The following is a 22,999-nucleotide window of genomic DNA, read 5'->3' as shown; positions in this document are numbered from 1 at the left end:
AGCCTAGTATTTGGTTCGTCGGACCAGCATTACAGACGAACGGGTTTCCCCGCTAGGAACTGGGTCCGGCAGAGTTCCGGTGGGAAAATTGAAAATATATTCTATTTCTAAAGTCCATCGGATTTTTGGACAGCAAAGGTCTGATGGAGCACGCACACGATCGAATTGTCCGAAGGATTCGTTCCGTCGGACCTTTGCTGTCAAAAAGTCCGGTCGTGTGTACATCACATTAGTTTACTCGGTATCACTTGAACGTGCTCATGCTTTGTGATAGCAATAAAGTTGATGCAAAAAAAAAAAAAATAGTATAATATAAAAAAATTAAAAGCACCCTATCCCCCCGTTCTCATGAGCAACTGTCAAGACACATGTAGCTCCCGCATACAGTATGTAAATGGTGTTATCACCACATATGTGATCTAATGCTGTGAACATCAGAGTGACAGCAATAATTCTAGTGACAGACCTCCCATGGAACCATAAACTGGTAATCTGTAAAGTATTTTAAATCTTTGCCTATGGATAATTTAATGTACCGTAGTTTGTCGCCTTTCCATGTGATATGTTAGGTATCTATTTACTAGTAACATCATCTTTTATATTTTATCAGATATATTTTATTGTGTTTATGTGCACTAAAATTAATTAACCACTCGCTGACCACCTTATAGCACTTTTACTTCTACAGGGCGACCGTCCTGGGCAGGATCACGTATACTATATATATACGTGATCCTGTATTTCCAGCCACTGCCAGCTTGCGCCAGCTACATGGTGGGGGCTGATCAGTGGGTCCAACAGACCAGATGTCCACCAGCACCCACTGATTGCTCTGTACACAATCAATACACAATGCATGGATCCTGTGTTCCTGCAAAGCAGGAACTCCGATCCATGCCTTCCACTAGTAAAAGCACCTCCCCCACTACACTGAAACACCAGCTAGGCACACAGTTAACCCTTTGATTGCCCCTGATGTTTACTCCTTCCCAGCCAGTGTCATTAGCACAGTGACAGTGCATATTTTTAGCACTGATCACTGTAATAATGTCACTGGTCCCCAATAAAGTGTTAAAAGTGCCAGTTAGTGTCCAATTTGTCCACCGCTATGTCACTGTCCCGCCATAAGTCGCTGATCACCAGCATTACTAGTAAAAAATAAATCCATAAAAATATCCCATAGTCTGTAGAAGCTATAACTTTTGTCCAAACCAATAAATATACGCTTATCGGGAATTTTTTTTTTACCAAAAATATGTAGAAGAATACATATTGGCCTAAATTGATGAGGAAATGAGATTTTTTACTTTTTTTTACTGGATATGTTTTATAGCAGAAAGTAAAAACTATTGGGTTTTTTTTTCAAAATTTTTTTGTTTGTAGCGCAAACATAAAAAACGCAGAGGTGATCAAATACCACCAAAAGAAAGTTCTTTTTGTGGAAAAAAAAAAACCCATCAATTTTAATTGGGTACAGTGTTGTCAGCTAAAATAACGCAGTGCCGTGTTGCAAAAAATGACCTGGACAGGAAAGGGGGTAAATCTTCTGGAGCTGAAGTGGTTAAAAATGTTATTTTCCTGAAAATTTGCATTTGATCAACCAAAAATATTGTGTGACAAAAAAATTGAACCAGTCACCATTTCATTCTCCAGGGCCTTTGCTTTCAGAAAATATGTAATGTTTAGAGATTCCAAGTCCTTTTCTAGCCAAAAAATGCTGATTTTTACATACAGTATATACGAGAAATATCAGAATTGTCCCAGATGACATAGTCTTTTGTTTATTCTATTTATGTGTGCTTACATTTAGGTACTGTTGATTTTCAGGTAGATATTTGGTTCTAGATTTCTACTTTGCTTATGATAATATAGAATTGTGTACTTTCTAGTATCAAGGGACAATATGGGCTTTGGTTTAAGATCTAAGGTTTAAGGATAAGTAAAACTGGCTTATGTATTCTTTAAAGCACTATGAAATATTTCAAAGCCATATAAATTCACCAGCTCAATATAAGAAAATAATAGATAGATAGATAGATAGATAGATAGATAGATAGATAGATAGATAGATAGATAGATAGATAGGTAGATAGATAGATAGATAGATAGATAGATATAGAGAGAGATAGATTCTTGGGGGGCATCCCATGTCCCCACAGCCAGTCAGCAAGCCCCACCAACCCCCCAACCCGCCAACCAAATAACCCAACCCCCCAACAAACGCTCAATCAATCGCCGCTCCCCCATCGCTCAATTGATCGCCTGTCAGCCCCTGCACTTACCCCATCCAGATGGTGACACCCCCCCCCCGTGTTTCCTCATGATTCCTGACAGTCAATTCTCATCCCAGCCAATCAGGAGTTAGGACTTGTGCCCAATTAGGTCTTAGGACTTCCGGCCAATCGGTACTCAGGACCTGCTTCCTGATTGGCCAGGAGGACAAACAGGAAGACATTAGCGAATATTAATTCTCTAATGTCACAAAACTGGGTCGGCTCGGGGTGCAGTACTCTATGCCCTGGGTCCACCTACTTTAAAACCAATTAGAGCCGTTTTGTGCATCAAAAAAAAGCACACTGCAAACCATGCGTCCGGCACCCTGCATGTATATTAGGGGCCGGACACATGGTTGGCCCCTAATGGATGGGCCACCACTGAATAGATAGATAGATAGATAGATAGATAGATAGATAGATAGATAGATAGATAGATAGATAGAAAAGCAAGGAAAAAATAAAGAAAGGAAGACGTTTACCATGATCCATTGATGTATTGTATGTGCACCTGTTGTATTCTGAACCACGTACAACATTTTCCACATGTTGTGCAAAGTTGGCTTTCTCTTCTATATAATTATCGAAAGGGACTTCTGTACTGACCTCATGGTTCACAACAATACTTCCAGAGCTAGAATAATGACAAAAGTAATAACAAAGTTACAAGAAGCATCAATCTATAAAAAAAAAACTTTTACAGTATTGACATGTAATGACCCAACTTTCTCAGTCATTTCATGTATATACATGAAATGACTGAGAATGTTGGGTCATTATATCTCAATACTGTAAACTTTTTTTATAGATTGATAGCTTGATCATGGGAATATGAAGAGATTTTAAACTCTTTTTTCGACAGACTAGATCTGACAGTCTTCCCGACGGACTTTCGGCAGAGTTCCGACGGACTTTCCGAATGAACGGACTTGGCCACACGCAATCACACCAAAACTGAACGTCTCGTGATGTAAGACCGGACTAGAATAAGGAAGTCCATAGCCAGTAGCCAATAGCTGCCCTAGCGTCGGTTTTTGTCTGTCAGACTAGCATACACACAAATGGATTTTTTGACCGGACTCAAGTCCATTGGAAAAATTTAAACATGTATTTCTAAAGTCCATCAGATTTTTGGACAGCAAAGGTCCGATGGAGCCCACACACGATCAAATTGTCCGACGGATTCGTTCTGTTGGACCTAGTCCACAAAAGAGTTTGGTCGTGTGTACGCGGCATTACATTACAAAAAGTGTTTACCCAACACTATGGATAACAGCGTATAAACATCTAAAGCCCCTGATGATGACATTAAATTGAAACACGTAGGGTGAAGCCTTATTGGAGTGACGTCACAGCCTGTCCGCTCACAGCCATAGAGCCAGCAGAGCTTTAAAAGTTTATACGCTTTTATCCCTCGTGTTGGGTAAACACTTTGAAAATGTAAGTGTGTTTTGTATATCTTTGGCAAAAAGGAGTTGTAGATTGGACACAGTTGACATTTATGGTTTATGAATATTATTATGGAATTGGAGCTTTTTATATATTTTTTGACGATTTTGATTAATTTTTACATGATGTTTATTCATTTCGTGTTTATGAAATTTATATGGTGATTAAATTGTTGATATTATTTTTTTTTTCACGGTATTTAATTTCCTTATTTCATTTATCTGCAAGTGTAGTGAAATTTTTTTACACATAGTGAAATTTCCTGTTGACAATGAATTTGCCAGACAGGAAGTGAGGGAAGATCAACAGGGACACAGGCAGAAATACAAATGGAAGGACATCTGAAAAACAATAATTTCATATGTATCTTTATCACACCATAATGCTGCGCACATGCATGTCAACGGACATCAAAGTGTATGTCAGCGGACTTTAGTGCACATTAAAATGTGACTAAAATGGGTGGAAATGTACATGTATTTTCCATACATTTTAGTGCAAGTCAGTGTGAATTGGCCCTGAGTCTTCCCCTAGACTGCCCCTAGAGGGCAGAGGAGGGATCTGGGATCTTATAGACCCCAATTTTTTCCATAAAGAGTACTTGTTGCCACATGCCTATTGATGCCACAAGGGATTCCCACATTCCCTGTGACAGCAATAAAAATATATATTTTTTTAAAGCAACAGTTTAAGAATAAAAAATAAATAAATAGAAAATTAGAAAAAAAAATTAAGTGCCCCTGTCCCCACCATCGGTCCCACACATGCATAAACAGCAATTGTCCCACACATGTGAGGTATCACTACGAATGTCAGATCATGAGCAGTAATTCTAGCACCAGATCTCCTCTGTTAATCTAAAGTGGTAACCTTTAAAGACTTAAAACTTAAAACAACTTAAAACCAAACTATGGATAGTAAAGTTTTGTCATTGTTGCCCAATTTTAAAGCGTGACATGGTTGGTATCCATTCACTCTGCGTAACATCTTTTATATTTTACCAGAAAATTGTATTGTATTTTGTTTTTCCTATTAAAATTGAAAAAAGTTTATATTTCCTCAAAATACATTTTCTAGCAAAAAAAAAATGTATACAAAAAGTTCCAGAAAAGGCCTGGAGGTCAAATGGTGAACCTGTTACTTGAAGGCCTAGCTGACATGGGGCAATTACATCCATGTCCCATGCAGGGCCATGTTTTACTGACACAGGGATGTGCCGCCAGTCCTATTATTGTCTGTTGGTACTCATCGGCTACACATATACAGACACTGCCCCCAATGTATTGTGTGGGTGCATGGTCCCGAATGCACCAAGGGTGAGTTTGAAGACAACAGCCACACACACATGGATGTCATATTGGGACACAGAGGCTGTACATATGAATGAGACTGTGCGCCCTCATGTGGGTAAACACGGCCCAGCACGGGGCACAGATTACCCCATGTGAATGATGCCAAAGGGTTTATTTGAGAACAGGAAAATAAATATACCTCTATTTAGTATTTGGTACACACATAAGTTCTCATACCTGAAAGATATTAACTGGATTGTTATTAATCTATCTAGGGCTCTGTAGATCCTTTCCATCTGCAAGACAAAAAAAACAAACAAAAAACTTTGAATAGTTTTTTCCATATTACCAGAAAAAATAAAACTCAAAAGCAAAATGATAAAGTCAGAATTTTGTTTACACTGTTAGGAACCCCAATCTGATTTTGTAGCATGATCTCGATTTTAAGGTAAAATTCCAGCCTAAAGAAAAGTCGCTTCATCACCCCCAGTCTGCCTTCAAGAGATGTTCCCAATTCCTATCAACAGGAAGGACAGGAGAGATTTTTATTTTTTGGGAGGGGGGCGGGGTGGGGGGGATTGAAAAGAACCTCCAGCTGCTGAGGGTGTGTGCCCTTAAATGTTGTTTTGTCACAGTTACAAGAAGTAAGGAGAAGCCTGGCCAATGGTTACATGGACTTTGAAGGAAATGCTACAAATATGGGTTGCATAGGTGGCACTTTGCAGAGCCCATGCATGCCTCCAGATCTCAACCCAAAACCCCAGTGCTGTTTTATGCACATACTGTAGATCATAAGCGAGGACCACTAATGAAGCATAGCAGGAGGAAAGAGGCATTAACTTTCCTACTTCTGTAGCAGCCCATGTTTTAGGGCTACCTGAGACTCCAACAGAGATCCATTTTTATGTTAAAGTTCTCTTATATTTTATTTTTTTCTCCGTTTTGCTGACTCTCCCTTTACTTTATTTTTTACAGGTATTTATATAGTACTGAAAATTTACCCAGGGCAGGACAACCACTCCAAACATACAACCAATATCATTAAAAAGTATCTTCAGTATAAAGAACAAGGAGTCCTGGAAGTGATGGTTCCCCCCAAAAGTATATTCAATGTAAAGAACAAGGAGTCCTGGAAATGATGGTTCCCCACAGAGCCCTGATCTCAACAACATGGAGTCTGTCTGGGATTACATGAAGAGACAGAAGGATGTGAGACCGCCTACATCCACAGAAGATCTGTGGTCAGTTCTCCAAGATGTTTGAAACCTACCTGCCAAGTACCTTCAAAAATTGTGTGCAAGTGTACCTAGAAGAATTGGTTCTGTTTTGAAGGCAAAGGGTGGTCACACCAAATATTGATTTGATTTGGATTTATCTTCAGTTCATTTACTTTGAATTTTGTTAATTGATCAAATTAAACCATTAACACTTCTATTTCTGAAAAGATTCTTATGTTACATCATTGCCTACAACTTTTGCATAGTACCCTGCCACTCCCCAAGAGACATTGTACATGAAGAACAATAATTTGATAAACCAACACACAATTACCCATAATAGCAATATTCAGTAACAATATCCAACAATGTAGCGTTGTATAAGAGGTTTTGGACAGTCTAAGCCCCTGTACACACGGTCGGAGATTTCCACAACCAAATCCGTCGGATTTTGCCCGTCGGATTTTGTCCGTTGGGATCTTGACCGAAACTGTTGCATACACGCGGTCGGACAAAGTTGGCGAAAAATCCGATCTTTCAGAACATGATGACGTAATTTCGTTACGATGGGACTACGTTCAGGCCAGTAGCCAATAGCTTTGATGTAGGAATTTGATCTGAGCATGCGTTGCACTTGGTCCAATCAAAATTCTCTACACATGATCGGAGTATGTCCGATCGAACCAGTTGGTCGGGAAATATTTCCAACATGTTGGAAAATTGGGTCCGACGGAGATTCGGATGGAATCAGTCCGATGCATACCACACACAGTCGGATTATCCGATAGGACACATTCCGACGGATTCTCCGACCGTGTGTACAAGGCTTTAACACTGTTTCCTGTGCAAACAGGTACAGCGCCACATGTCATTAGGCTATTTTCTTACTAGGTTGAGAGTTAATGATTTGTAAAGAGTAACATAAAGCGGGAAAATACCACATGATGGCCACTAGATGGAGCTGACAATTACATAAATAAATACTTATTTACTATGATCAACAGCTCCATCTAGTGGTCATAATGTGATATTTTACTGGTTAAGTTATATAGTTATATAGTTAGTAAGGTTGAATAAAGACACCAGTCCATCCAGTTCAACCTGAGTGAGTGTCTACAATTGTCCCTATCCATTGCACACTCACATCGGTCCCCACCTTCAAGGGGCCCACAATCCAAGGTCCCCATTCATATACTAGGGCCAATTTTAGACAGAAGCCAATTAACCTACCTGCATGTCTTTGGAGTGTGGGAGGAAACCAGAGTACCAGGAGGAAACACACGCAGGCACAGGGAGAACATGCAAACTCCAGGCAGGTAGTGTCGTGGTTGAAATTTGAACCAGTGACCCTTTTTACTGCTAGGTGAGAGTGCTAACCACTACACCACTGTGCCGCCCCTAAGTGGTGCCACCACTGTGCCGCCCCTAAGAAGTGTATTCTTTATAAATGAATAGCATTCAACTTGGAGAGGAAATTGCTTAGTAACATATGATTTTATCCCCTTTGCACAGAAATAATGTGCATGCAGTTTCACAGGATGAAAATTATTTGTAAATACACTCCTATCTATAAAGATCTATACTTCAGACAAGGAAGAGGGACATTTTGAGGAGTAACAAGGGACAAGAGATTTTGTTCTGGTCTATAGGGACAGTCCCTTCAAATTAGGGACAATTGGGAGTATTTGGAGTTTTGAAGCTCATTTTGTCTTCAAGATGAAGCCATTTGATAAAAGAGTTACTGCTTGTGTATGTAAATTGCCTAAAAAGACTCATTAACTGCTTCAGCCCTGGAAGATTTGGCTGCTCAATGACCAGGCCACTTTTTGCGATTCAGCACTGTGTTGCTTTAACTGACAATTGTGCGGCCGTGCACCGTTGTACCCAAACAAAATTGGCATCCTTTTTTCCCACAAATAGAGCTTTCTTTTGGTGGTATTTGATCGCCTCTGCAGTTTTTATTTTTTGTGCTATAAACAAAAGAAGAGCGACAATTTTGAAAAAAAAACACAATATTTTTTACTTTTTGTTATAATAAATATCCCACATTTTTTTACCAAAAAAATAGTTTTTTCCTCGGTTTAGGCCGATATGTATTCTTCTACAGATATATATTGACAGACGTATATTGATTGGTTTGCACAAACGTTATAGCGTCTACAAAATAGGGGATAGATTTATGCCATTTTTATTATTATTTTTTTTACTAGTAATGGTTGCGATCTGTGATTGTTATCAGGACTGCGACATTATGGCGGACACATTGGACACTTTTGGCACATTTTTTAAACCATTGGCAATTATACAGCGATCAGTGCTATAAAAATGCACTGATTACTGTGTAAATGTCACTGGCAGGGAAGAGGTTAACACTACGGGTGATCAAGAGGTTAACTGTGTTCCCTAGGTGTGTTTTTAACTGTAGGGGGATGGGACTGTATAGGAGGAGAGAGAGTTTGGTGTTCATACTTAGTATGAACACACAATCTGTCTCCTCTCCCCTAAAATGAACCAGGATCTGTGTGTTTACACACACAGATCCCAGTTCTTGCTCTGTTATGAGAGATCGCGGAAGCCCGCTGGTCATCACGGCCGCCGGGCACTCGCATCGGGGTCGGGTGTATGCTGCGGGCCCCCAGTGGCCAAAAGGTGAAGCGACGTACGGTAACCTTTGTTTCACCCAGCCATTTCATTCTACCACAGTAAAACTGCGGCAGCTGGTCGGCAAGCGGTTAAGGTCTGCAAACAACAGCATAGTTATACCGCGTACACACGATCAGATTATCCGGCGGACTTAGTCTGGCGGACAAACTGCCGGAAAGTCCGCCAAATTTCAGAACGAGCGGACCTGCCCACACACCAGACTTTTCCATATTATCCGCCGGACTTTTGAAATGAAAGCATTCTGTTTAGGGATCTGTAATCCAGACAAGAAAATACCTAAGATTTTCTGATTATATACAGCGGGTAAAATAACTTTTGAACACGTCCCCAGTTTTGTAGCTAAATATATTTCTAAAGGTGCTATTGACATTAAATTTTCACCACATATTGGTAACAACCCATGCAATCCATACATACAGACACCAAAACAAAAACATTCAGAAATTAAGTTATGTGTAATAAAATGGAATGATAGAGGGAAAAAGTATTGAATACATGAAGAAAGGAAGAAAGGGAGGTTATAAAAGGTATGGAAAGCCAAGACACCAGCTGAAATCTATCAGTAATTAGAAAGCAATCCTGATCCTTGTCAGTGCAAATTAATATCAGCTGGTTCAGTCTCAACGAATGGCCTATAAAAAGGTGTCTCATTACCAAGGTGTCACACAAGAAACATCTCATGACGGGTAAAAGCAAAGATCTCGCAACCTTATTGTTGCAAAACATACTGATGGCATTGGCTACAGAAAAATTTCGAAACTCCTGAATGTTCCAGTGATCACTGTTGGGGCCATAATCCGGAAGTGGAAAGAACATAATTTCACCATAAACCGGCCATGACCAGGTGCTCCTCGTGAAATTTTTGACGGAGGAGTGAAAATAATTATTAGAAGAGTTTTCCAAGAGCTAAGGACCACTTGTTTGTATGCAGGAATGGGCCAAAATCACACCTGAGCAATGTATGAGACTAGTTTCTCCATACAGGAGGCATGTGGAAGCTTTCATTACCAACAAAAGATTTTAACCACTTGCTTACTGGGCACCTAAACCCCCCTCCTGCTCAGACCAATTTTCAGCTTTCAGCGCTGATGCACTTTGAATGACAATTACGCGGTCATACAACACTATACCCAAATGAAATTTTTATCATTTTTTTCCCACAAATAGAGCTTTCTTTTGGTGGTATTTAATTACAGCTGGGAGTTTTATTTTTTGCTAAACAAACAAAAAAAGATGCAAAAAAAAAAAAAATCATGTTTAAGGCTCCATGCACACTGAAGCTCAAAAAAGCTATTTCTGGACGCCAGATTGCTGGCAGAAAACGCTGGTTGAAAAACCTGCTTTTAACAGCGTTTTATACTAGCGTTTATGAGCGTTTTACAGCGTTAGCGTTAATGGGCGTTTTTTATAAAAATACACAGAGGACACTCCAAAAATCCCACAATGCATTGAAAAATTGAATGCCGAACACTAATGAACGAGCATTTTTGAGCGTTTACAAGCGTTTATGAGCGTTTATCAGCGTTTGTCGTTTTTTGGCGCTGAAAAACGGCACTTTGAACGCGAATTTCTGGCGTTCAGAAAAAAGCCCATAAACTCCACTGCTCATTAAAGCTGAAAAACGTCCATGTGTGCATGGACACATAGGTGGAGTTTATGGGCTTTTACAAAAAACGCCCAAACTCCAATAAACTGCAGTTTATCAGCTTCAGTGTGCATGGAGCCTAATAGTTTGTTATAAAATTTTGCAAACGGGTCATTTTTCTCCTTCATTGAAGTGCGCTGATGAGGCGGCACTGATAGGCTGCTCTGGTGGGCACTGATAGGCTGCATTGGTGGGCACTGATAGGCTGCATTGGTGGGCACTGATAGGCATAGTTAAGGCGGCACTAATAGACACAGATAAGGCGGCACCGATGGGCACAGATAAAGCGGCACTGATGGGCAAAGATGGGCACAGATAAGATGGCACAGATGGGTGGCACGGATGGGTGGCACTAAGGGGCACTGATAGGTACCAGATAGATGGGACTGATGGGCACTGATAGGTGGCACTGATAGGTGGCTCTGGTAGGTGGCTCTGGTAGGTGGCACTGCTGGGCACTGATGGGCGGCACTGCTGGGCACTGGTAGATGACACTGATGGGCACGGATATGTGGCACTGGGGTGCAGCACCTTTGTTGAGGCAGATTGTGGGCACTGCTGGGTGGCACTCTGGGCACTGCTGGGTGGCACTGCTGGGTGGCACTGTGGGCACTGCTGTGTGGCACTGTGGGCACTGCTGGGTGGCACTGACAGGGGGCACTTATTTTTTTATGTGGTGACACTGGCAGGGGGTAGGTGGGCACTGGCAGGGGGCAGGTGGGCACTGGCAGGGCTGGCCGGTGATCGGCTCTTTTTTTTTCTCCTCGCGCTGTCAGCGCGAGGAGGAATAATAGCCGATTACTGGCTCCGTTGTATCACATGATCAGCTGTCATTGGCTGACAGCTGATCACGTGATAAGGGGTCGGGTTCGACCCCTTGCTTGGATCGGTGATCAGGCGAGTCTCATAGACTCGCCGATCACAGAGCGCGCCGCGCCACTCAGGGGGCGCGCAGTCCGCTCGTGCACGGGACGACGTCAATAGACGTAGTCCCAGCAAAGGAGGTCCGCGCTGTAGCCGCCATTCGGCTATAGCGCGGGTCTCAAGTGGTTAAAGTATTAAATAAATTACAGTTAGTGTGTTCAATACTTTTTCCCTGTGTCATTCCATTTTATTACACATAACCTAATTTATGAACTTATTTGTTTTGGTTTCTTTGTATGTATGGATTGCATGGGTTGTTACCAACATGTGGTGAAAATTTCATGTCCACAGCACCTTTAGATATATATATATATATATTTACCTAGAAAAATGATGACGTGTTCAATACTTAATTTAACTGAATATAAATATATATATATATATATATATATACACACATATATACAAACAAACACATTTTAATTTCAATACAACTTCAAATAAGTATTAATTGTGAAATAATAATCACAACATACATTACCTCATTCAGAAAATTCTCTTTATACTTTTTGTATTTGTCAGAGTTTTCATCCTTGAGGTCTTCCGTAAACGTTTCTTCTACGGTAATCGTGACTGTTACTGTGACAGTGACCATTTCTATAAAGAGAAGCACATATCAAGCTCTAGTGTGTTTTCTGTTCACATTTTAAGTTATTAACATAAATATTATCTCAAATTATTTTTGTGCTCATTTAACAGAATTCTCTTTACTAGCAAAATGTACTTTTTTTAATTTAAAGCTGAACTCTAGACAAAGGCTTATTATTCAGATGAAATTCTGTACATTGTTGTACAGAAAGTTGTACATTGAAAGTTGTTTTACCCGCTAAAGGATTTATATTTCTGCCCATCCAGTCCTGAGATTTACACTGCTTTGACACACACTGCACGGCCCTGTCTGCCTTTGCTGCAGTTTCACTTTTACTTACAGGTCCCCTCACTACATTCATTCTGTGACTGGGCAGGGAAAGGAGAAACAACACAGTGAGCCCTTGTACACACGGTCGGACATTCTGACAACAAAATCCGTCAGATTTTGTCCGAAACTTGTGTTGCATACACACGGTCAGACAGAGTTGTTGGGACTACGGGATGGGACTACGTTCAGACTAGTAGCCAATAGCTTTGGTCTAGGAATTTGATCTGAGCATGCGTGGCACTTTGTCCGATCGGAAGTTTTAGTAAATCTCCCCCATTGTGTATTTTCTTGTTGTAGGCACCTTGTGAACGCAATGCTAGGCACTCTAAATGATAACAAAATCTAAATATTTTCTCAGATATCATGATCCACCATTAATGTATGCAATTCCTTTTATAGAATGGAAATAAACTTACTTTTGTTGATTTCATTCACAATGAATTCACACCTGATCCCGTAGAAATGTTCATTTTTGCATACACACTTCTTTCCATTATAATAACCACCATTTTCACAATTGCCTCCTTTAAAGACATTACATAAAAACACGTGAGTTTTTACAAATTACTGATTTTTTTTCAACTTGCTAAAAAAATCTCTCTGGCGCTGGGATTTATCCTGTACAAATATTTATTTCTTAAAACAGGACTAAATTTTATCTGAACACCACAAACAGAAACTCTATTTAATTCATTTTTAATATTCAAAGCAATTTCACCTATCTTCAGTGTCTCCATGATTTATCTATTTGAGAAATTAATTTAAAAAAATATACCCCGCCTAGCATTTCTAGCTGTGGCCATCTTGGGTAAGGGCAGGTGTTTCATGTATCATTTACTTCTAGGGATCCATCTGCCCTTAGCTGAGGCATGCAGGCAGGAGGGTGTGCTTAGCCCCTTTTCTCCACATGAAAGACTAAAATGCCAATGAAGATTCCTTCCAACCGAGGAGGAAACTGCTGCCGAGGAGGAGGAGACGCAGGAAGGAACCAAAGCTGTCCACAATCTAGATGAGGTAAGTGCAGGGCTGGTGGGGGGACAAGCGAGCGATGGGGGGGGTTTGACAGAGAGAAGGGCCGACCAGTGGGAGGTTTCGAGGGTGGTGGTGGGATGTTTTGTTTAATATACAGCACCAGCCGCCACTGCAAAAAACCCAAAAATTAACAATCCACAAATTTTGTATTTGGTCAGATAGGCTTTTGTTCTGCAAAGGTCTTGGTAGATCTAAAGAAAATGACTTAATTATATTGCATGGTAGGAGCAGAAGGTCATAAAAGAAAAAAAATATATGATTTTCCTCTACTTTTCAGAAAAAAGTAAACAAATTAACAATTCACTAAGAATTGTTTTGGTTTCTTAACCGGTTCCTGACCAGCGCACGCTGATGTACGTTGGCAGAATGGCACGGGCAGGCAAATGAGCGTACCTGTACGTCCCTTTAAATTTGCTGCCCTGCCATCGCGTGCCGTCGGGACCCCCGTGAGTCCGGTCGTGGTTCCCGCGGACTCGCTGCGGGTGTACCCGCGATCGTCTCACAGGGCGGGTGCACGAGGAAGTGCCGTTGTAAACAGCATCTCCCCGTTCTGCCTAGCAACTAGTGACGCTGATATCTGCTCCATGTGATTGGAGCAGAGATCAGTGTTCACTAAATTAAAGCCCAGCCCCCAACAGTTAGTAACATACCCCTAGGAGCACTTAACCCCTACACTGCCACCCACTGGTTACCCCCTTCACTGCCAGTGTAATTTACACAGGAATCACTGCATTTATATAGCAGTGATTGCTGTATAAATGACAATGGTCCCAAAAATGTGTCAAAAATGTCCGATGTGTCCGCCGTAATGTCGCAGTAACCATAAAAATCACTGATCGTCGCCATTACTTGTAAAAAAAAATTATTAATAAAAATGCCATAAAACTAACCCTATTTTGTAAACGCTATAACTTTTGAGCAAACCAATCAATAACATCTTATTGTGATTTTTTTTTTACCAAAAATATGTAGAAAAATACGTATCGGCCTAAACTGAGGGAAAAAAAATGTTTTTTTTATATATTTTTGGGGGATATTTATTATAACACAAAGTAAAAAATAATGCGTTTTTTTCAAAATTGTCGCTCTATTTTTGTTTATAGCGCAAAAAAATAAAAACCGCAGGGGTGATCAAATACCACCAAAAGAAAGCTCTATTTGTGGGAAAAAAAGGACGTCAATTTTGTTTGGGAGCCACGTCGCACGACCTCGCAATTGTCAGTTAAAGCGACGCAGTGCGGAATCGCAAAAAGTGGTCTGGTCTTTGACCAGCAAAATAGTCTGGGGCTGAAGTGGTTAATATGATTAAAAATGTTTAAGAATAATACTACTAATAATCAGAATGATAATAATGCTTATTGTTGTTAAAATGCTTACTCAAAAAAGTATATATAATGCAATATAAATGTGAGACTGGCATGTCTCTGTGATATAGCTGTAGAAAATGTACATTCTAAAAGAAATGTCTAAATATTGATATACAGTTGTGCTCGTAAGTTTACATACCCCGGCAGAATTTAAGATTTCTTTGCCATTTCTCAGAGAATATGAATGATAACACAAAAAACATTTCTTTCACTCATGGTTAGTGTTTGGCTGAAGCCATTTATTAGCAATCAACTGTGTTTACTCTTTTTAAATCATAATGACAACAGCAACTAGCCAAATGACCCTGATCAAAAGTTTACATACCCCAGTTCTTAAAGCAGAGGTTCACAAAAATAGAACCTCCACTTTTTGGAACCCCCCCCCCCTCTGGTGTCACATTTGACACCATTCAGGGGGGAGGGGGTGCAGATACCTGTTTAAGACAGGTATTTGCACCCACTTCCAGGCATAGACTCCCACAGGAGTCTATGCCTCTTCCTGTCCCGCTGCACTGTCTGCTGGGACATACACGGGGACCCAGAGACAGCGCGGAAACATTCTCATTGCGCTGAGTGACTCGAACATGCACGGTAGGGAACCAGGAAGTGAAGCCGCAATGCTTCCCTTCCTGATTCCCTCACCGAGAATGGCGCTGGCAGGAGCCAAGAGCTGAGCGTTTGCTCGGCTTCAGCTGCCAACATTGCTGGACTCCAGGAAAGGTAAGTGTCCATTTATTAAAAGTCAGCAGCTGCAGTATTTGTAGCTGCTGGCTTTTAATATTTTTTTTAATACTGCACCGTGTATTGCCCCCTTTAACATCAATGACAGCTTGAAGTATTTTGTGGTATTTGTGGATGAGGCTCTTTATCTTCTCAGATGGTAAAGCTGCCCATTCCTCTTGGCAAAAAGTCTCCAGTTACTGTCAATTCTTGGGCTGTCTTGCATGAAAGGCAGGTTTGAGATCTCCAAAGAGTGGCTCAATGATATTGAGGTCAGGAGACTGAGATGGTCACTCCAGAACCTTCACTTTGTTCTGCTGTAGCCAATGACAGGTTGACTTGGCCTTGTGTTTTGGATCATTGTCATGTTGGAATGTCCAAGTACGACCTATGCGCAGATTCCTGGCTGATGAATGCAAATGTTCCTCCAGTATATTTTGATAACATACTGCATTAATCTTGTCAATAATTTTGACCAACTTTCCTGTGCTTTTGTAGCTCACACATCCCCAAAACATCAGCGATCCACCTCCATACCTTTCATCATAGGCCTTGTTGACTCCTCTCCAAATGTAGCGTTTGTGACCAAAAAGCAAAATTTTGGTCTCATCACCTTAAATTACTTTGCGTCAGAATGTTTGAGGCTTGTCTTTGTGCTGCTTGGCGTATTGTAAACAGGATACTTTGTGGCATTTGCGTAGTAATGGCTTTCCTCTGGGGACTTGACCATGCAGTCCATCTTTCTGACCGTAGTTTGGTTTCAACAGAATCTCTTATTTTCCACTTCTTGATTAGAGTTTGAACACTGCTGGTTGGCATTCTCAATTTCTTGGATATCATTTTATATCCCTTTCCTGTTTTATAAAGTTCAACTACCAATTTCCCACAGATCCTTTGACAATTATTTTCCTTTCCCCACGACTCAGAATACAGAAACATCAGTGCATCACTGGATGAAAGAGGCCATTATGATTTAACAACTTGCCTGCCGGGCACTTCCTGCCCAGGTCATTTTTAATGACAATTGCGCCGTCATGCTACACTGTACCCAAATTAAATTTTTATAATTTTCTTCACACAAATAGAGCTTTCTTTGGGTGGTATTTAATCACTGCTGTTTTTTTTATTTTTTACTTGGTTTCTGTCAGTTCATTTTGTAATTAAGTAATTTTTCTCCTTTCATTGATGTGTGCTGATGACGCAGCACTGATGGGCACTGATAGGCTGAACTGGTGGGATTTGATGAGGTGTCACTTATGGGAACTGATTAGGTGGCACTGATGAGGAGGTACTAATATGCCACACTTATGGTCACTGATGGGTGACATTGATATGTGGCACTGATGAGCACTGATAGGTGGCACTGATTGGCACTGTTAGGTGGCACTGATGGTCACTAATAGGTGCCACTGATTGGCATTGATAGGCAGCACTGGTGGGAACTGATAGGCATTAATGGGTGGCACTGATGGGCGACACTAGTGGGCATTGATGGACAGCAGTGATGGACATTGATGGGTAGCACTGATAAGTGGCACTGATAGCCAGCACCGACTGGCATCACTAATAGCCACTGATTAGTGGCACTTGTGGGCAGTGGTGGGCACTGATTGCTGGCAGTGGTGGGCACTAATTGCAGGCACTGGTGGGCACTCATCGCTGCCATTGATTTGTTGCACTGGTGGCGCTATTGTAATTAGGGCACTGATCATCAGTGCCCTGATTACATGTGTAGATGTCTCCTGTGAGGAGATGCCTCTGATTGGCTCTCCTCGCCACACACTCTGTCAGTGTGAGGCGAGGAGTGTTGATTACTGGCAACTCCATGTTGCCAGTAATGGACACAGCCAATCACACGGGTAAAGAGCCGTGGACGTGGCTCTTTACAGAGATCAGGGTTGTGGAGCATTCTAGTAACATGGTGCGGCCACGATTGCTGCGTGCCGAGGCGGGCACGCGAGAGCGGCTGTTTTGGGATGACATCATATGACGGCATCCCAGAACAAGGGCCACACCGCTCCTGCCGTCATTTGATGGTGGGCAGGCGGCAACTAGTTAAAAAGAGTAAACACAGTTGATTGATAATAAATGGCTACAAGAAATCATAAATTCTGCCAGGGTATGTAAACTTATGAGCACAATTGTAATTGAGTCAATAAATAACAGTTTCTTTACCTTAATTATTAATATTAAATCTGAACATTAAAGTGTACATTCATCTTTCCCCAAAAAATTAACCAACAACATACTCCCACCCCCCAAGTCCCTGATGTACTTATCGCCATAGGTGATGAGATGTCTGCGCCTTCGCAGTGTAGCAGTCCAGGGATTTGAAATATGTACTTTTCTCCCCCTTCTTTCTGCAGGGCATCCAGGATGGATCAGAGCACTTATGATTGGTCAGATTGGTCACATATCAGTGTTGATGGGGAAAAAGAGCAGGGATTTCTAAATCCCTGGATTGCTAGAACGGTTGCGTGGGTACTGACATCTCATTACCCAGGAGGTACAGTAACTACAGAGGGAACTTGGAATAAATCCACTTAATCCATCAGGTGAAAAAAATCATTATCCCCCCCAAAAAAGATGAAAAGGCATGGTGAAAATATGGTAAAATTTTTGTAAGCTCACACTCACCTGGCTGTGTACTTGGTGGCTTTTTGGTAGTAGAGGTTGTTGGTGTGAACTGGGTAGAAGTCTTAGTAGACTGGTTAGTGGATAGTATGGTGGAGGGCTGTGTAGAGGACTGTGTAGTTGTATCAGCAGTGGGTATACTTGCAGTAGACTGATTAGTGGATAATATGGTGGAGGGCAGTGTAGTGGACTGTATAGTTGTATTAGGAGTGGGTCTACTTTCAGTAGAATGATTAGTGGATAATATGGTGGATGGTTTTGTAGAGGACTGTATAATTGTATCAGGAGTGGGTCTAATTACAGTAGACTGATTACTGGATAAAATGGTGGGGGGTTGTGTAGAGGACTGTACTGTATCTGAGGTGGGTTCAGTTTCAGTAGAATAATCAGTTAATGAGGTTGTGGGTATCTCTGTTGTGGACGGTATAGATATATCTGAGGTAGGTACAGTTTCAGTAGAATGATCAGTTAATGAGGTTGTGGGTTTCTCTGTTGTGGACGGTATGGATATATCTGAGGTGGGTTCAGTTTCAGTAGAAAGATCAGTTAATGAGGTTGTGGGTATCTCTGTTGTGGACGGTATGGATATATCTGAGGTAGGTACAGTTTCAGTAGAATGATCAGTTAATGAGGTTGTGGGTTTCTCTGTTGAGAACGGTATGGATATAAAAGAGGTGGTTATAGTTTCAGTAGAAAGGTCAGTTAATGAGGTTGTGGGTATCTCTGTTGTGGAAGGTCTGGATATATCTGAGGTGGGTTCAGTTTCGGTAGAATAATCAGTTAATGAGGTTGTGGGGTTTTCTGTTGAGGACTGTATGGATACATCTGAAGTGAGTACAGTTTCAGTAGAATTGTCGGTTATTGAGGTTGTGGGTATCTCTGCTGAGGACTGTATGGATATAAAAGAGGTGGTTATAGTTTCAGTAGAAAGATCAGTTAATGAGGTTGTGGGTATCTCTGTTGTGGAAGGTCTGGATATATCTGAGGTGGGTTCAGTTTCGGTAGAATAATCAGTTAATGAGGTTGTGGGTATCTCTGTTGAGGATGGTATGGATATATCTGAGGTGGGTTCACTTTCAGTAGTATGATCAGTTAATGAGGTTGTGGGTATCTCTGTTGTGGATGGTATGGATATATCTGAGGTGGGTTCACTTTCAGTAGTATGATCAGTTAATGAGGTTGTGGGTATCTCTGTTGTGGATGGTATGGATATATCTGAGGTGGGTTCACTTTCAGTAGTATGATCAGTTAATGCGGTTGTGGGTATCTCTGTTGAGGATGGTATGGATATATCTGAGGTGGGTTCACTTTCAGTAGTATGATCAGTTAATGGGGTTGTGGGTATCTCTGTTGAGGATGGTATGGATATATCTGAGGTGGGTTCACTTTCAGTAGTATGATCAGTTAATGAGGTTGTGGGTATCTCTGTTGTGGATGGTATGGATATATCTGAGGTGGGTTCACTTTCAGTAGTATGATCAGTTAATGAGGTTGTGGGTATCTCTGTTGAGGATGGTATGGATATATCTGAGGTGGGTTCACTTTCAGTAGTATGATCAGTTAATGCGGTTGTGGGTATCTCTGTTGAGGATGGTATGGATATATCTGAAGTGGGTTCACTTTCAGTAGTATGATCAGTTAATGAGGTTGTGGGTATCTCTGTTGTGGATGGTATGGATATATCTGAGGTGGGTTCACTTTCAGTAGTATGATCAGTTAATGAGGTTGTGGGTATCTCTGTTGAGGATGGTATGGATATATCTGAGGTGGGTTCACTTTCAGTAGTATGATCAGTTAATGAGGTTGTGGGTATCTCTGTTGTGGATGGTATGGATATATCTGAGGTGGGTTCACTTTCAGTAGTATGATCAGTTAATGGGGTTGTGGGTATCTCTGTTGAGGATGGTATGGATATATCTGAGGTGGGTTCACTTTCAGTAGTATGATCAGTTAATGAGGTTGTGGGTATCTCTGTTGTGGATGGTATGGATATATCTGAGGTGGGTTCACTTTCAGTAGTATGATCAGTTAATGCGGTTGTGGGTATCTCTGTTGAGGATGGTATGGATATATCTGAGGTGGGTTCACTTTCAGTAGTATGATCAGTTAATGAGGTTGTGGGCATCTCTGTTGAGGATGGTATGGATATATCTGAGGTGGGTTCAGTTTCAGTAGTATGATCAGTTAATGAGGTTGTGGGTATCTCTGTTGAGGATGGTATGGATATATCTGAGGTGGGTTCACTTTCAGTAGTATGATCAGTTAATGAGGTTGTGGGTATCTCTGTTGAGGATGGTATGGATATATCTGAGGTGGGTTCACTTTCAGTAGTATGATCAGTTAATGAGGTTGTGGGCATCTCTGTTGAGGATGGTATGGATATATCTGAGGTGGGTTCAGTTTCAGTAGTATGATCAGTTAATGAGGTTGTTGTGAACGCTAAAGATGTGACAGTGGTTGTGGATTCTGTACTTGAATTTGAGTCTTGTGTTAGTTCTTCTGATGTTGCATCACTTCTTGTTGATGAAGAGAATTCTGTTTCTGTAGTAATAGAAAAGTTTATAGATTGTTATATTAATATAGTAGCTGATTATGTTAGTGTTGTTGACAATAGATTTTGAATATGTTCAGTGCATGTACAGCAGAAGTTAAAAATAGTTAGAGGTGTTGCTTTAACCCTTTCATGACTAAGCCTGTTTTTGGAATTTGGTGTTTACAAGTTAAAATCCATATTTTCTACTAGAAAATTACTTGGAACCCCCAAACATTATATATATTTTTTTAACAGAGACTCTAGAGAATAAAACGATGATTGTTGCAATATTTTATGTCACACGGTATTTGCGCAGCGGTGTTTTAAATGCAACTTTTTGGGAAAATGTACACTTTCATTAATTTAAAAAAAAAAAAACAGTAAAATTATCCCATTTTTTTTGCATTTTGTGAAAGATAATGTTACGCCGAGTAAATAGATACCAAACATGTCCCACTTTATAATTGCACGCACTTGTGGATTGACGACAAAGTACGGTACCTAAAAATCTCAATAGGCGACGCTTTAAACATTTTTTACGGTTACCAGGTTAGCGTTACAGAGGAGGTCTAGTGCTAGAATTATTGCTCTCGCTCTGACGATCGTGGCGGTACCTCACATGTGTGATTTGAACACCGTTTACATACGCGGGCGCGACTTCCGTATGCGTTTTCTTTGCTTTGCGAGCTCGCGGGGACGGCGGGCGCTTTAAAAAATTTTTTTTTTTTTTTTTATTTATTTTATTTATTTTAAAATTACTAAATTGTTTAAAAAAAATAAAATAATTTGGATCACTTTTATTGCTCTCACAAGGAATGTAAACATCCCTTGTGACAGTAATAGGTGGTGACAGGTACTCTTTATGGAGGGATCGGGGGTCTAAAAGACCCCCCACCCCTCCTTTACACTTCAGTGTATTCAGATCGCCGAAAACAGCGATTCTGAATACCGGATATTTTTTTAAAACCGGCGCCATTGGCAGCCGAGTAAACGGGAAGTGACGTCATGACGTCGCTTCCGCGTTTACTATGAGGAGACTGGAACGAAGCCGATTACGGCTTCGTTCCAGTTTCTCCCCAACGAACGGAGCCATCGGACACGCAATCGGTGCTCCCGATCGAGCGGGAGCACCAGTAACAGCGGCGGGAGGCGGCGGGAGGGGGGACGTCCCCTCTCGCTCCTCCGGCATAACAGCCGAGCGGCTTTTAGCCGCATCGGTTGTTATGGCTGGATAGCCAATCGCCCGCTGTAAAAGACGGTACTGGGATGATGCCTGCAGGTGCGGGCATCATCCCGGTATACCCCCCGGAAGCCGAGTACGCATATCTGCGTACGCTCGGCGGGAAGGGGTTAATTTGCCTTACAAGTATACAGTCATCAAGCTATCCAGGTTTAAGTTTCTTTCAGAAATTTTTGATCCCGATGAACGATAAGTCAAAAATCCCATATTTCCCCATGGTGATGCCTCATATATGCCTTTCAACCTGGGACACTGATAGCTTGTGTTGGAGAAGAGATGCTACAGGGGACAAGTCCAGAAGGTGAGTGTTGCAGTATAAGTTTTTATTTTTTTTTACTGTATATCAGGCAATACAAAAATATATATATATATATATATTATATTGCCTGGAGTGCTTTCATTAGGCCATTGAAGTTCCAGAAAATTTAAGCAGATATAAAAATTTATAAGATGTGAATGTATAATAAATATGTAAAGTGCTGTGTAAATTGGCGGCACTATATAAGTACCTGTAATAAATAAATAAATAAATAAGAATTTTGAAAAGCAATGGAGCCTGAAGCAAGAATGTCTTCCTCCCTGCCTACTAACTAAAGGCAATTGTTTTTCATTTTGGAAAGAGAAAGAGAGGGTCATAACTGTTATTATTTTTTTCTATCTGTTTCCCATTGGAGAGATTTCCCTTCACTTCCTGTCCCATAGCCAAACAGGAAGTGAAAACCATAGCTAGTGTCCTTATCTCCTCTCTGTTATTGTTCTGGAGACAACCGAAAATTGGAGATGTTACTTTCACGATAATGGTAAACAGGACAAATAGAGAGGGTGAATCTCTAACAAAGACACCGACAACTATAAAAACCTGACAAGACAAAAATCTAAAACTATAAATATAATATACTATATAGGTAATAAACTAGTTTTGGTAGTCATTTACTATAATTACCTAATAGGAAGTCGGGGTAAGTTCACTATAAGCTGTCTCTGCATTTCATGATTTGAAACAGGCTTTTGTTTCTGGACCTCTCTTGAGGAGACCTAATCCTGGGAATCCATTTTTTTATTGAAGCAGATGCTTCTTCAATAAGGGTGG

The 22,999-nt window shown here is 40.9% G+C and overlaps 1 protein-coding gene across 2 annotated transcripts in view; it reads right to left on the bottom strand.

Moving 5' to 3' along the window:
* The window catches only part of LOC143961277 (uncharacterized), a 45,472-nt gene that overhangs the window by 7,433 nt on the left and 15,040 nt on the right, over positions 1-22,999 (bottom strand). The window contains exons 4-9 of one of the 2 annotated variants that reach the window (XM_077470528.1): positions 19,237-20,677; positions 18,140-19,080; positions 12,800-12,907; positions 11,946-12,061; positions 5,252-5,310; positions 2,756-2,907 (exon numbers count right to left, since the gene is read on the bottom strand). In XM_077470528.1, the coding sequence (XP_077326654.1) occupies positions 2,756-2,907; positions 5,252-5,310; positions 11,946-12,061; positions 12,800-12,907; positions 18,140-19,080; positions 19,237-20,677 (2,817 nt within the window). Of the gene's footprint in view, positions 1-2,755; positions 2,908-5,251; positions 5,311-11,945; positions 12,062-12,799; positions 12,908-18,139; positions 20,678-22,999 lie in introns of both variants that reach the window. The other variant, XM_077470527.1, reaches the window with a different exon arrangement.

Source organism: Lithobates pipiens, unplaced genomic scaffold, assembly GCF_037356315.1.
Source record: "Lithobates pipiens isolate NorthernLeopardFrog02 unplaced genomic scaffold, aLitPip1_a1.2 Scaffold_8, whole genome shotgun sequence".
Classification (NCBI taxonomy): Eukaryota; Metazoa; Chordata; class Amphibia; order Anura; family Ranidae; genus Lithobates; species Lithobates pipiens.
Note: the sequence above shows the minus strand (reverse complement) of the source record. Positions and strands in the feature narration are given on the sequence as shown.